This window comes from Tachypleus tridentatus, chromosome 3, assembly GCF_004210375.1.
Source record: "Tachypleus tridentatus isolate NWPU-2018 chromosome 3, ASM421037v1, whole genome shotgun sequence".
NCBI classification, from domain to species: Eukaryota; Metazoa; Arthropoda; class Merostomata; order Xiphosura; family Limulidae; genus Tachypleus; species Tachypleus tridentatus.
The window spans coordinates 36307412-36324330 of record NC_134827.1 but is presented as its reverse complement, the minus strand read 5'-3'; the positions used below and the strand labels follow the sequence as shown (position 1 = coordinate 36324330).

General features: G+C 32.3%; 1 protein-coding gene across 1 annotated transcript in view; it reads right to left on the bottom strand.

Annotated features, from left to right (window-relative positions):
* The window catches only part of LOC143245796 (dyslexia-associated protein KIAA0319-like protein), a 32068-nt gene extending 15861 nt beyond the window's left edge, over positions 1–16207 (bottom strand). The window contains 5 exon segments of the mRNA XM_076492049.1: positions 294–651; positions 2403–2436; positions 7747–8040; positions 10122–10252; positions 16094–16207. Of these exon segments, the coding sequence (XP_076348164.1) occupies positions 294–651; positions 2403–2436; positions 7747–8040; positions 10122–10188 (753 nt within the window). The 5' untranslated portion in view covers positions 10189–10252; positions 16094–16207.
* Between the last annotated feature and the right edge of the window lie 712 nt (positions 16208–16919).

Sequence of the window (16919 nt, the reverse complement as noted above, 5' to 3'; positions counted from 1 at the left end):
AATATAACATTTGATTAAAAATAACACACCCACAAACAGTGAAGGGTCTAATGAGATTTCACAGGCAGAGAATTTGTATATGGCATCACTATTTATTTCACTATTTCTTGAAATGTTTACTATCGTACACTTTTAATTAAATGTCGAAAAGATAGTTAAATAAGTAACAATTCAACAGTTATATTAATAATTAAAAATCAAACCATGAGATGCTAATGGAGAAATTTGTTGTATGCCTGTGTTTAAATCCTAACCTCTCATTCACTTGGATTTGACAAAAGAGATGTGATTACCTTTATACTTGTGGAATTGGTAGGTAGCAGAGAGGGTGTAGCTGTTACATTACTTCCATTTTTTGTTGTTAAAAGCTGACACTCCCCCGTGAGCTCAGACCTTGTGTACCCATCACTGCATTCACAGAAGCCTTGTCGAGCTCTGTTGTTATGTACGACACAGTGCTCGTTGATAGCACAGTTTTCGCCTATGCCATATATACATGTTTTTATCAGTGTTGGTTTCACAGAGCTTTTGCTGCTTGCTGTTTCAGCCACTAGAGGTGTTTCATAATGGTCACTCTCATTTTTCCCAGTCTCAAGCAGTCTTTTATCATCTAATTGGGACATCAGTTCCTTAGGCTGTAACTCTGAAGATCTATTTGCAGTGAAATAATAAGAATGTATTTAAGGTGTATCTTACTTAATTGTAAACAAGGAATGGGAGTAGCCAACTGTCGCTAACCAATTAGAATGGGAGTGGCCAACTGTCGCTAACCAATTAGAATGGGAGTGGCCAACTGTCGCTAACCAATCAGAATGGGAGTGGCCAACTGTCGCTAACCAATCAGAATGGGAGTGGCCAACTGTCGCTAACCAATCAGAATGGGAGTGGCCAACTGTCGCTAACCAATCAGAATGGGAGTGGCCAACTGTCGCTAACCAATCAGAATGGGAGTGGCCAACTGTCGCTAACCAATTAGAACACCAAAGATTCAGGAGAAGGGTAAGTGAACCAAGACCATATATCAACGGGAAGTTAAACGTAATTTCTAAGAATCAAAGCTAAACAGAAAAGAATGTTAAACATTAATATTAAAGCTATAAAATAATAAACTGTCTCAACGTCCCATTTTGACATGACTTGCGTGGTAACTAAATTCTCGCACATTTTTCACGTAACAACAAAACGTACAGACATTTTAGGTTTTACTGAGAATCGATTTAGGTCCTGAATGAGACGTGGGGCTCTAATTTCAACCCTAAGATGTTGGATATTATCTACTATTAGGAAGTAAAACATACATTGATTTTCAACCCTCAGGTGCCCAAGGTTATTTCCCATTCAGAAAAACATATTACATAAATTTGTGCATTACAACATAATTCAAGACATGCGAGTTTAAGCAAAAACAAATTTGTTTTCAGAATTTCCAGTTTACTTTGTAGAGACTTAAGACATCTTAGCAATGAATTAAGATTATTTTATCTCTTCACATAATAATATAAACTTTCTTTTTATTTCAGCCAATGTTTTATCATTGACACTTCATTAGTGCTAGCAGAACTGCATGACCATAATAAATACTGTTTACACAACTGCATACCGAATTATAAATAAAAAACACTTGACATAAAGAAAATATTTGTTTTCATAAGCAGCAAAACATAGCTTTCAATGTTTTTGAATGAAAAGAACGTAACTTAACAAAACTAACAATAAAAATACATTTGCAGATTCTCATTATAAGTAAGAAGTACAAAAACCTTTACTAACTATAAGCTCTTTAGAATCCATGAATTACACAGTGTATTCGTTATAAAAACAGATAACACATCTTCATCAAAAGAATGTCACTCTTGTATCATGACAATTTCACAGTAAAAACATATCTGTCTTTGAAAAAATTACCTTGTTTCTCAAGTACAAAATATATAGAAATATATTTGTTTATTCTAGTTATTCAAACATACAAGTTAAGAAATTCAATTATGACAATTTCTGGCAGTATGTTCAACATGTTAATATATTATTTTTTGTTTCTTTCTCATTCAAACAACTTTTTAGTTATTTGTTGTTACAACCTTTATCTGGCTTATCTAATATAAGCCTCATCTCCATTATGTAAGACCTAACTCCATTTCAGCCCCATTATGTTACATGTGCCCCTACAAAAATCCTGTTAAGTGTTTAGTGTATCACACACAAAAACACATGAAGTAGTGTATCACACACACAAAAACACATGAAGTAGTGTATCACACACAAAAACACATGAAGTAGTGTATCACACATAAAAACACATGAAGTAGTGTATCACACATAAAAACACATGAAGTAGTGTATCACACATAAAAACACATGAAGTAGTGTTCTTGTGAGAAAAATATTAAAGAAAACTTACTTACTTTTGAGTCAACGTATCAGAATAATTTCTTAGATCTGGAAGAAATGTGAAACAAATTACTACCACATTAATTAAATTCAAATTAATTGCAATAAGTAATAATAACAAAATAACCAGAATGCTACAATCTTTGCAAGTTTGTAAAACTGTAAAGAAAAATATCACAAAAACACATTTAAAAAATGGCATGTTTCTGAGTTTTAAAAAGCATATTTTTAAACCTTTTTACCAACAGTTTTAACTGTACAAAAACAATCTCGTTTTCAAATTTTCTAACTCTTTATCTTCTAAAAGTCTAAATTCAATGTAAATTTTATCCATTCATCAAATGTTTGCCAGCTTATACTTTAAGATTTAGATAGTTGCTTACACTAGTTAGCAGGCGTTTCTACAACCACAGTACTCGTATATTTGCCAAACAAACAAAATCAAAATATGCTTAACAATTAACAATATAATCTTTTACACATTTGTGCAACTTCAAGTTTTGAGTCTTACTAAACATCTGGAACATCGTCTTGATGATGAGAAACCCACTTGAAATAAAAATGTATCTCAGAATGGCTGGCATATGAGTATTAGCAGAGAACAATGTTTTGATCTTCTTAACCTGAAGATAACCGAGGAAGATCGAAACATTGTTCTTTCCTTATCAATAAACGTGTTAATACCCATACCAGCCATTCTGAGATACATTTGGAACATTATGTTTGATACTTATACACATTGAGAGTTTGAAATATCTGAAAAATGTCCCAAACTACTTTCTGATCGTTTATTAAACATAAAGCTACATAATGGGCTATCTGTGCTCTAACCTGAATTTTAGTGCTGGAAGCTATGAGACTTGCAACTGGGGAAAGCTTTAAATTATGCTATACAATACTGAAAGTTTATTAGGCCTCACCTCATCAGTCAACACATAATCAGCAGGATCGAGTCATACAGCAATGTGAGAGGCTGCAGAAACTTCAAAATGTAATTTTACTTTTCAATTTACTTTAGTGGCTACAAAATAAAAGGACTGCAGCAAATGTGTTAATTGAATTTCAATACCAGAATCCATGTTAAACTTCTAAATGTTTTGTTTCAAATATAACTGATTGCACATAAACACATGGTGTTAAAGTGGGTTAAGTTTCACATTTTTGTGTAAGCTTTTTTTTATTTTTATTTTACTGAACCCTCTCTCAAGGTTTGTAGAGTTGTGTTGCCTTGTATGCTTTCTGAAGATACGTAGTTTCAGTTGTACCATATCCAGTTCATGTCTAAAAGTCAACATTTTCCTGACTTATAGTTTCAGGTATACAATATCTGGTTCAACTGTCTATAGTACATACATTAATTAAAACATAAATATATATTTTAATGTGGAGGTAGCTACTACTCCTACAAGAAACAAACTAATTAATAGAAGACTTCTTTTAGAACCTCTGGAAAGAATGGACAACAGAAGCACAGTACAGTGTCAGTAGTGTGACACGAAGATCAGTGCAGTGTCAGTAGCATGACACAAAGTTCAGTGCAGTATCAGTAGTGTGACACAAAGTTCAGTACAGTATCGCTACTGTGACACAAAGGTGTTGAAGACTATTTACATCCATGATGGCACCATCTCCTCCAGGAGAAGTTGATGCCCAGAGGCAAGAAAAGTCATGGGATGGTGAACTACACTGAAGGCGGTATGAAAAAGACGGATTAGTCATTATTAGAGGAACAAGCATGCCAGATGAGTTATTTAGCCAAACCAGTCATGTAGAAGAAAATAAAGCATGAGAAGACTAGGAAGCTCATGGAAAAAAGAAACAAGACCACATCAGCTGCTTCTGAGAAGATCAGTATGAGTAAAAATGCAGAACATGGACTTACTGGAATCTGAATAACTGTACATAGAAGAAATGGAAAGGAGGATGAATGAATAAAACGTTTTATCATCTTTTTGAGTAGCTCAGATCTTCAGAATAGTCTGGGAATTAAATTCCTGGGTAAAGAATAAAGAAATTTAAATAAGCTCTTGATAAGGAAATAGGTATGAGAGAGAATCTGGTACCTGAATAAAGAGAGTGACAAATGGACCAGCATTATGAAATCATCTATCTCCATGGATAAATTGGCCAACCACAGGAAACTTATGAGAAAAAAACTGTCTTGCAAGAGTCCAGAAAAAGAGCATACATCAGTATGAAGATGTGAAAAATTATGACAAAGGATGGATGTAAAAAAGAATTTCTAAGATGGAAAAGGTAAAAGCTAAAAAGACTACTAAAATGCACAGGAGTGAACAAAATGGTTTGGGCTAAAGATAAGCAACAAAAAGAACAAGGCAAACTGTGCTACAAATTAAAGTATCTAAGAAATAATGAAAGAAGTAGGTGGGTATACAAAAAAAAAAAGATGAACCAATCCAGATTCAGAAAGAATATAGCCACAGTCACCAAACCAGGGACTGGAGACAAAAAACGTGCCCATTTAATATAGATGGTAGTTATTAATGTAACAACATATGAGAACTCCCAAATTAGAAAAAAATCCACAGAGACTTCAGGATGTGAAAGAATCACTGTGTTGAAAGGGTTCATTCTGGGTAAGACAACTCAGCTGTCACTAAATTCAAAGCTCTCAAAAGAAATGGAAGACAACTGTGAGTGGAGCTTGAGAAGTGGAAAGCACAAGTCTTGAGAGAAAGTATCTACCACATCAGGAAGGGCAGCTCCACAGTATAACATATATTAAAGTATCTACCACATCAGGAAGGGCAGCTCCACAGTAGAACAGATATTAAAGTATCTAACACATCAGGAAGGGCAGCTCCACAGTAGAACAGATATTAAAGTATCTACCACATCAGGAAGGGCAGCTCCACAGTATAACATATATTAAAGTATCTACCACATCAGGAAGGGCAGCTCCACAGTAGAACAGATATTAAAGTATCTAACACATCAGGAAGGGCAGCTCCACAGTAGAACAGATATTAAAGTATCTACCACATCAGGAAGGGCAGCTCCATAGTAGGAGAGATATTAAAGTATCTACCACATCAGGAAGGATAGCTCCACAGTAGAACAGATATTAAAGTATCTACTACATCAGGAAGGATAGCTCCACAGTAGAACATATATTAAAGTATCTACTACATCAGGAAGGATAGCTCTACAGTAGAACAGATATTAAAGTATCTACCACATCAGTAAGGGCAGCTCCATAGTAGGAGAGATATTAAAGTATCTACCACATCAGGAAGGATAGCTCCACAGTAGAACATATATTAAAGTATCTACCACATCAGGAAGGATAGCTCCACAGTAGAACAGATATTAAAGTATCTACCACATCAGGAAGGGCAGCTCCATAGTAGGAGAGATATTAAAGTATCTACCACATCAGGAAGGATAGCTCCACAGTAGAACATATATTAAAGTATCTACTACATCAGGAAGGATAGCTCCACAGTAGAACAGATATTAAAGTATCTACTACATCAGGAAGGGCAGCTCCACAGTAGAACAGATATTAAAGTATCTACTACATCAGGAAGGGCAGCTCCACAGTAGAACAGATATTAAAGTATCTACTACATCAGGAAGGGCAGCTCCACAGTATAACATATATTAAAGTATTTACCACATCAGGAAGGATAGCTCCACAGTAGAACATATATTAAAAATGATGTAAGAATCAAAAAGTGCATCCTACAAAATAGAAGCATACATGAAGAGGGATGAGTCTGAGTAAAGATGGACGATGGATGCTCAGAATCACATGGAAGTATCTGAGGCACCATAAGAGCAAAAGGCAAAGATTTGAAAGTACAGAAACAAAGGAAAAGAGTATCACAGTGTATGTTCTACTGAAGGAAACATAAAGACACCTACAAGTGAAAAAGGACACAACAGAAGCAAATCGTGATAGAACTTCAAACATAGGGAGAAAAAAAAAAATTAGATATTTTTTTAAATCAGAAAATCGAATCTCCAATGAAACTAAAGCTGAGGGGTGGTTCCAGAAACAACTGATCACCAAGCTCCACAATGATTGACCCCTCAGAAGAAAAGGTGACTCAGAAGAGTCACCTGAAAAACATCTCCACGAAGGAAGGGTGTTCTCCCTGAGATGAAACTGAGAGTCTAAGCCTAACCCTAGAAAATAATGAATCATAATAAAATAAATAAAATAAACAAGTAAACTGGGCAAAATATAAAAAAAGAAAATAGGGCAGCCTGAAGAACTGGTTAGTGTAACCTTCTCCAGTAAAGATTCAAAACCTAAGAAAAAAGTGAGGAGTATGGTGAATAAAACAAAATGAGGATGTAGAGCCAAAGTAAGAAAATAAGAAAATTCACAAGCCAAACAGATTCAAGAGAGAGGATTATTAGAAATTAAGAAAACTTTGAACCAAAGGTCATAGAAAAGAAGACTTCAGATAACATGTGGCATCTGAGAGTCAGTATGAAAGTCATAGAAAAGAAGACTTCAGATAACATGTGGCATCTGAGAGTCAGTATGAAATACAGATGGAAAAAATAATCTACAATAACGTGATAATCAGGAAATGGAGGAAAAAAAGAAAGTACAAAAGATTTTATGAGTTGAGGTGCACATATGAAGCTCACCCAAGAATTAGCAGAAACAACAAAGGTAGGTCGCAGGCAGAACTGGTCAAAGCAAGAGACTAAGTTCTTGGTCTGAGATGAAGGATGTTGGACAGAGCCAAAACACTAGTGGTGTAAACACTGCTCACCTAAAGAGGAGCTGTAGTCCACATTTAAAACAAGGAAAACTTTCGTGTAAAAAAGTTGAGACCCCACAACATTCTTACAGCACGGATACAAGAAGACAGTTTATATATATATAAATGTCAATATATGTATCTGCTTATTTCTTGATCAGTCAGTACCAAACCTTACATACAAAATGACACAGGATGAGAAGAAAGGTCAGACCCTTCTAATGCCATATTGACAGAATTATTTAAAACAAGTCTATCTTTTCAGTATTAGTAACCTTTATGTATTTTTATTGCATTTTTAATGTCTATTACTTTAAGGACAAAAAAAGGTAAAATTTCCTATTACTTGTTACAAATGTGTTTTTATTTCACCTGTCCAATGGATGGGTACTGCAGCTAAGATAAAACTCAAACACACAAATACTTTAAAATTAAAATTAGTTTAAAAGTAATTCTGCAAGCACTCAAGTCATTCACTTGCATCAAATATTACAACATGTTGTTTATACATAGAAAGTTAAATGAATAGCTTGAAACTTAAAACCTCTAAAATTAAAAGAAACTTTAAAATACAAAAATTATATTTAAGTAAAACCTTGTCTTAGGTCCCACAAACCTGCATCTTTAACTTGAATCATATAAGAATGTTTGAACTTTTCCCCAGTTCTAACTAAAGGCTTACACAACTCACTGCTTTTACAGTGAATGTGGAAGCAACTCAAGTCAAAGAAAAACACCACATCACATGATTCTTTCACACAACAAGCCTTGGTACACTCTAGAAGAGTACGAACACTTATTTTTTCATACTGTCCAGCTGATAAGTTTCCTTGTGGTGTAACTGACTGGTGGATAAAGAATTGAGAAGATGTTGGACTGGACGTTGGGCACTGCACTTCCAAATAGTTATCTAACCAAAAGAAAAATAGCATTTTCAGATAACTTTGAACTTCTGACCACAGCATGCTATCTACGTAGACCACGACTAATAAGTAACCCAATATGAAACGTACACATCTTTTCATAAGGAAAGAATGAATTCTTTCTCAAAATTGTAGAAAGACTTCATTTCACTTAAATATTTGTGAAATTAAATATACCTTAAGCACGAACTATAGCTATGAATGTTTCTCAGACAAAGTATGAAGATGTCATATTCTAAATGTAAAACAAGTGAGGCACATAAAACATTATAACAACAAGATTGTCCCAATGACAGAATTATAAACTTCAGTTTTAACATGTTGTAAAAGGTTGTTCTGTGTAAAGTACTTCTTCATTCCACATAAACTTTTCTTGGAATAATTTATAAACAAGAATACAAAGCACTGCCTGATTCCACCTCTTGGAATCATTAGGTACCACGTAGCTCTATCCTATTGTCATCACAAGAGTTTTAAGTTAGCCTTAATTTCTTAACCACATAAAATGTACCAAAGATCCCTGTTGTTGGGTGGTGGTAGGATTTTGAGATTTAGAAACAAATAATTTAAATATTATTGAGTCCACTACCCCTGGGATGGGGTAACCTTTATTGAGGGTAACCTAGTTGATGGACATATCATTTGCTGTAAAGAACTTTCTAATATACTATTATCATGTTGTATATTAAAAACATTACCACATTAAAGTTTTTTCTACACTAACATATCTAACAATTTAAATAAAACTTTAAATATTTATTTACTGCTTACAACTGTTTACTCAGTTATATATGTATCTACAAGATTGATATAAATCATGTATCTAGTGTAATTATATATGTATCTACAAGATTGATATAAATCATGTATCTATTGTAATTATATATGTATCTACAAGATTGATATAAATCATGTATCTATTGTAATTATACATGTATCTACAAGATTGATATAAATCATGTATCTGGTGTAATTACACATGTATCTACAAGATTGATATAAATCGTATCTAGTGTAATTATATATGTATCTACAAGATTGATATAAATCATGTATCTAGTGTAATTATACATGTATCTACAAGATTGATATAAATCATGTATCTAGTGTAATTATACATGTATCTACAAGATTGATATAAATCATGTATCTAGTGTAATTACACATGTATCTACAAGATTGATATAAATCATGTATCTAGTGTAATTACACATGTATCTACAAGATTGATATAAATCATGTATCTAGTGTAATTACACATGTATCTACAAGATTGATATAAATCATGTATCTAGTGTAATTACACATGTATCTACAAGATTGATATAAATCATGTGTCTAGTGTAATTATACATGTATCTACAAGATTGATATAAATCATGTATCTAGTGTAATTATACATGTATCTACAAGATTGATATAAATCATGTATGTAGTGTAATTACACATGTATCTACAAGACTGATATAAATCATGTATCTAGTGTAATTACACATGTATCTACAAGATTGATATAAATCATGTATCTAGTGTAATTACACATGTATCTGCAAGATTGATATAAATCATGTATCTAGTGTAATTACACATGTATCTACAAGATTGATATAAATTATGAATGAAGTTTAATTACACATGTATATCTAATGTTGTTGTCAGTATTGAGTGTTTACCATAAATTTACAGCTTGGACCTATTTCATTAAACTACACATTTTGTTACAACTTATAACTATTAACTCTCTCTAACTGCCAAATAGTGATATTTTAAAATTTAATAGATGAACACAATAGTCATGTATAGGAGAATGGTTTCTGGGATACGATCATCTCCAAGAAATATAACTACCACCGAAACTCAGGATGAAGATGAAGAAAAATTCCTACTTCAGCACTAGTTGGTTACTACCACAATTGTAAGGAGAAATGCGATTACAGCTTGTGATATTTTAGAAAAGAAGAAAAAATTCTCTATGTACAAATGTATTACAGAAACTTGGTGTACGTACTTCCAACACTGATAATAAGCCACGTAGAAAAGCTTAGTGCATATTAGACCTATGACCCACCTTTAAGCCTGGGATTTACAGATAAGACTAACACAGGAAGTAGGAAAAGCAGGAAACTCCTATTCATGGTGCTAACAGGACAGTGAAATTTCTCTTAGGACAGGCTCAAGAAGAAATAAAAACTCAGGTTACTGAAAAGAGAACAGAGTAATCAAAATACACCGAAGCGTAATAGTAATATAACATTTATGTATAATGTACCATGCTCAAGAGAAATAAGATTCATTAGAGACATTTTGTTGAAATGACTTAACTACAAGTCTAATTATTAAGTTCCTGTCACACACATTTTTAGAGGAACACTACATATTATGTTGTACTGTTCAAAACAGTGTTCTATATATTAAATTACACTTGTGATATAAATGATTTTTTATACCTGCACTGGTTAGATTGTGTAATATGAATAAATATTAGAACATCAAAAGAATTACTTTGTTATACAGTTACCACTTCTCGAAGCATTTTGTCTGTTTCTTACTATCAACAAAGAAATTTCAAATAAAATATATTTATTTATTTATTTTTCTTCATTGAGAGAAATAGAAAATCAATATAAATATTCTCTGTATAAATAAAAACAGGAAGTAAAACTACTTCTCATGGTTAGTTAATAAAAACAGGAAGTAAAACTACTTCTCATGGTTAGTTAATAAAAACAGGAAGTAAAACTACTTCTCATGGTTAGTCAATAAAAACAGGAAGTAAAACTACTTCTCATGGTTAGTTAATAAAAACAGGAAGTAAAACTACTTCTCATGGTTAGTTAATAAAAACAGGAAGTAAAACTACTTCTCATGGTTAGTTAATAAAAACAGGAAGTAAAACTACTTCTCATGGCTTAGTTAATAAAAACAGGAAGTAAAACTACTTCTCATGGTTCAGTTAATAAAAACAGGAGGTAAAACTACTTCTCATGGCTCAGTTAATAAAAACAGGAGGTAAAACTACTTCTCATGGTTAGTTAATAAAAACAGGAAGTAAAACTACTTCTCATGGTTAGTAAATAAAAACAGGAAGTAAAACTAACTTCTCATGGCTCAGTTAATAAAAACAGGAAGTAAAACTACTTCTCATGGCTTAGTTAATATTTGCAGGAAGTAAAACTACTCTTCATAACTTAGTTAATATTTGCGGGAAATAAAACTATTTCTCATGGCTTAGTTAATATTTACAGGAAGTAAAACTACTTCTCATGGCTTAGTTAATATTTGCAGGAAGTAAAACTTCTTCTCATGGCTTAGCTAATATTTGCAGGAAGTAAAACTACTTCTCATGGCTTACTTAATATTTGCAGGAAGTAAAACTACTTCTCATGGCTTACTTAATATTTGCAGGAAGTAAAACTACTTCTCATGGCTTACTTAATATTTGCAGGAAGTAAAACTACTTCTCATGGCTTACTTAATATTTGCAGGAAGTAAAACTACTTCTCATGGCTTACTTAATATTTGCAGGAAGTAAAACTACTTCTCATGGCTTAGTTAATATTTTCTCTGAAATTTATTAGTTTAGAGATGTTATTATGTTATAAATGTTATCAAATGTAAATGATGGAACTATGCATCATGTCAAAATACTAAAAAATTAATTGATGCAAAGCTTCATTATATGAAAAAAAAATCTGTTTTTTACTAAAATATGCCTCGAATTTGCTAATGGGAAATTTGTTTTATCATGCATGAACTGTTAGATTTATGTACTTACTATGACTTGTTAATGACTTGAATTTGCTAATGGGAAACTTGTTTAATTATGCATGAACTGTGAGATTTGTGTACTTATTACGACTTGTTAATGACTTGAATGTGCTGATGGGAAACTTGTTTAATCATACATGAACTGTTAGATTTGTGTACTTATTATGACTTGTTAACAACTTAAATTTGCTGATGGGAAACTTGTTTTATCATACATGAAAGTACAACAAAATAAAATGAGGACATGACAAAGTCACGAACATGTAAATTCTTAAACCATCGACTCACAAGATGGAAAGATGATCATAATGGTCCAGAAACAAATTAACAGGCCAAGCTGAGCATTTAATATTCACTAGATATGTAGCACTGTGCTTACTGCCGACAGAACAAACACAGTTTGCAGGGTAGGTTATATCACTTTCCATCTGATTTACTTCTTAAGTATTAACCACACCACGTTACAGGACTTACACCTGCAGGTGTCATTTTTTGAAGAATCTAAAATATATCATCAAATCAGTCTCAATTAACTTAACAGTCTTACGAAACTGACATAGAAAACTGTGACAGAACATGCATGTGTGCATTGCAAGTGCTGGAACTAGATAAAAAAATGATGCGTGTGAGTAGTGTGGAGGGACATGAACAATGGATCCTCTGACTGACAGTCCTGCAAGCTAATTACTAGGTCATGCTCAGTCCATTGCAATTATAATTGTGGTTGGACAAATACTAACATTCAACCTGTATAACACAACAGACTGAACCATAAACTAAGAAGTATTGAACCCAAATTTAATTAATTTTTGTTTGCAGCATATACTAAAGACTGATTCTTTAAAGAAAACTCTTTATATCACAACTCACTAGTTAGAAAAGCAAAGAATGTGGATGTGGATGGCTTTTTTTAACAACATTTATAATGTGACCAGTTGAGATTCTGAGATCTCGTTCGTTATTGTTCTCTCATTCTAAAACAATCTGTCAGTAGCGACGGAAAAAAAGTCAAAATGTATTCTAGAGACAGCAGGTATGGTTATTAAAACTTTAATTAAAATGCGGGACAGTGTTTGACCTTTTTAGGTCACCTTCAGGTTAACAAAGTATTATATGCCCGTTACTTGGCGTATGTCTTGGGGACGAGAGTGTGAAGGGGTACAAGATTGTAGGGAGCGCTGAAGTTAGATGTTAGGTTATTAATTAATATGGGTATAAAGGTGATTCTCTATAATGGTTTAATTTGGGTTCAAGTGCTTGTACAAGTGTTGCTTCTCTGATTTTTTGTTTCTTTGTGGAGAAAAGTCATTTTGATTACTCTGAAGTAAAAATTTATGGGCATGAGACAGACATTTGGAAAGATATTGTTTCTTGCATAAAAAAAACAGCACTGAAATAATAATGTAGGTGTCACTACTGATAAAATGTTTCAAGTCTTTGCTGAATGTTTAGCTGTCATGAACTATTTTATTCTTGTTACCAGGAATTTTAAAGTCCAAATATTAGTGTACCTTTGTAAGGGGTTACAGTAAGATTTAATTTGTAGTACTGGGTTATTACTACAAGTAAAACATCAGTATGCTAAACTCTTATCTAGTTTAAAGTAACATAAGATACAATTTAACGCTTAAAGTTTTAACACTTGTTTTGTTTCCCCGGGACACTAAAGAATCAGAAATCACTTGGTTCACATATTAAACATGGTTTTGAGATATTTCTATGAATTACTGGTCTAAACTGAAACAATATTTGTCTCATCTGTAGATTGTAAATTAAATAATTATCTAATTCACTTCTTAGTTCAGCAGTTGCAGTGTGTTACAGTTTACTACAGATGTTGTGACATAAAGATAGTGTTTTGAAACAACACAGGACCTACTAGTCCATCTCAGCTGTTCCACTCTATAACATTAAAATAAACAAAGAAAAGCTAGCCCTTATCTTTCATATACTTAGTTTTTCTTAAACTTATTTAAATGTGTTGCCTCCACAACATCTAAAGGAGACCCATTCCATAGGCCAACTACCTTGTTAGAAAAATAGAACTCTTAGCTGAAGATGACTTGTACTCTACCAAAATTTATACTTGTGTTGCCCTAGTCCTACTGTTCTCACCATTAAGTGTGAAAAATGATGATACATCAACACTATCAATTACCTTTACAATCTTAGACACCTTAATCAGACTCCCCTAACTATTCTTTTTTCAAGAGAAAACAGATTAAGAGACCTCAACCTTTCCTTATAAAACACCCCTCCACATCCCAGGAACTATCGTCTGAATGCTTTCTGACAATTCAATGTTTTTCCTAATGTAAGAGGTCAAGACTAAAAAACAATATTCTAAATGTGACCTAACCAGTAACGTGTACAAAAAAACAGTTAACATTTTTATACTTGTATTCAATTTTTCTTTAGACACAACCTAAACTTTTATTTGTACTACAACTAACAACAACACACTACTTGATGGGTTTAGAGACTGATAAACTTTATTACCGAGATTCCTTTTGTTTGTAACATTGTTAAAGTTATTCCCATCTAAATTATACTTATAATTCAAACTGTAATAATCCACATGCATTATTTTACATTTATTATAATTTAAATATATCTGCCATTTATTTGCTCAACTCAATAAATGATCTAATTCCTTTTGTAAAGTAGTAGCATCCTCTTCACAGATAAAAACACCTTTATATCATCTGTAAGGTTAAGTAACTTATTGACTATTCCTTCATCTGTATTATTGATATAAGTCAAAAAGAGCAAAGGCCCCAAAACTGAGCCCTGAGATACCCCACTTGTGACCTTAATCCAGTTTGACAGAATTCTATTTGTAACAACTCTGTGCTATCTTCCATCCAGTTAACTAACTTATTCCCCTCACATACAGGCATAATTTGTTTTACAAACCTTTTATGTGGTACCTTGTTAAATGCTTTCTGAAAATCTAGATACATCTAATACACACCAATTACCCTCATCAATATAAGCAGCAATCTTTTCAAATAACACCAAAATATTTGTAAGTCAAGATTTTCCCTTAGAAGCCATGTTGACTACTCAGTAATATTCTAAACACTGTGAAATGACTTTCCAAACCTTTACCACAACCGATATAAAACTAACGAGTCTATAATTACTGGGACAATTTTTACCCCTTCCCTTCAAAATGAGGAGATGCAAGGTTTTGTTGTGCCAAGGACTGATCATTAACCTTGTTCAAGTATGTGTGTAAGTCAACTAATTAATGTTTAGGATGAGAGTTATCTAGTGGCTCAATTGGTGGAGTATTGACCTCAGAATAAGTTAAACCAAGGACATCAAGTTCAAACCATAATAAGGGCATATTTCTTAGCATTCCAATATGTTACATGTAAAGTTATAAATATAAGCACAATGCAAGAGGCCACAAATTTAAAACAGACCTAATAATTTTGTTCAACTATTTTTAATTAAATATAAAACTGTGAAAATGGAATGAGTTCTTTAATAACGTGGTATGTATAATCCATTTTAATAAGTTAACCTTTATTAGATAGGTTTTGTGGATGTAAAATGTATAATTTTATTTCTTAATGTTCTAGTGGTTGGGAATGAGATGTACTTGTTATGATCTCATTTGGAAACCACTGAGAGGCTACAGTGTATTTTATACATATTAAAATAGCAAGCAATGAAACTATGAATTAGTATAATGAAACCTATTTAACAGAAGTTACACATGACTTTCTAATCTTACGCATTACTTTTCTAAACAATGCTTAACATTCAGACAAGTCTTACAAAACAAACAAACAAACTTTTTGTCGTTGTAACCTTTCATTTTTATATCAAGTATGTTTTATAGTATTTTAAAATTACACCACCTAACATTAGGTTGTAAATCCAAGGGTACCATTATACAGTTTAAGTGCAGGTTTTCTTTTCTAATGTTAGAATCCAAATTAGTTGGAAGTTGTGTAACTTCAAACTCAAATGGATACGCAAATTCTTAATTATTAGGACAGAAACTGGCTGAACGATAGAAATCATGCTTTTTAACTTAAAACCAGGAACAGTACTCTGTTTGATTCAGTAATACATAAGGCATTTCAAATCTTCAAATAAAATATTTTAATGTTAATTAGCACAAACAATTTCACAACTTAGTAGTCACCTAACGTCGTCACTTACACTAATTGCAATCGAATTTGCTGATACTCTCATGATGTACTACTTACCTGAATTACTAAATATTCAGATTTTTATAACAATCTGCAAACTTACACATAAACAACTATTTTCCTAAAACTGCAAGACATATAGGTACAATAAAATTGCTTTACATATGCGAAACAAACCCTATATTTTTGTGTTCTGAATTCCTCCCATACAACAAAATTAGTGCCATCTAGTGATCAATACTATATGTATAAGCTAACGTTTGTAATTATATAATCGTAAATATTTTAATATGCGAGGTGGTAACTCAAGATATATTATTTAACAGATTGATAAATAATAATAACAATAAGAAAGGACTTTCAATCTCAGAAAAGTTACGTTTTAATATTTCAACTTACATGTTCATCAGGGTACAACTCAATATATAAAAGTGAGTACATAATTACAAAATTAAGCTTATTTATGAATTGTATTCTGAAGAATTGCACAGAATAATAATGCGTCGCTATATTATGGTTTATATATCTTTATATTAAAATATTTCAAGAATATTACTTAGATTTGTTTATGCATATGATAAATTTAAGAGTTTCTAATATCAGTGATTAGACTGTTGGAGAACAAGTAGGTAAATATAAATAAAGGAATTAATATTGATTTAGGAAATTTATGTAAACACAAATCAGTGCACAACGATGAGTAAACACTTATGAAAATAAAATCAAAATACAACATACTGTGCAATGTAACAAGGTGCATATTGAAAAACAGGACTTTAATTGAATGTTTTTGAAGCACGCGATTGTACTGCGATGCTGGAGGCCCTTCATAGGTTACGTAATTATATCACAAATTTTAGGCCTATTGGTTTCTAGCGTTTTGCCAGCATTTGACGTTTAAGCCTAAACGTTAAACTTTTTTGTTACAA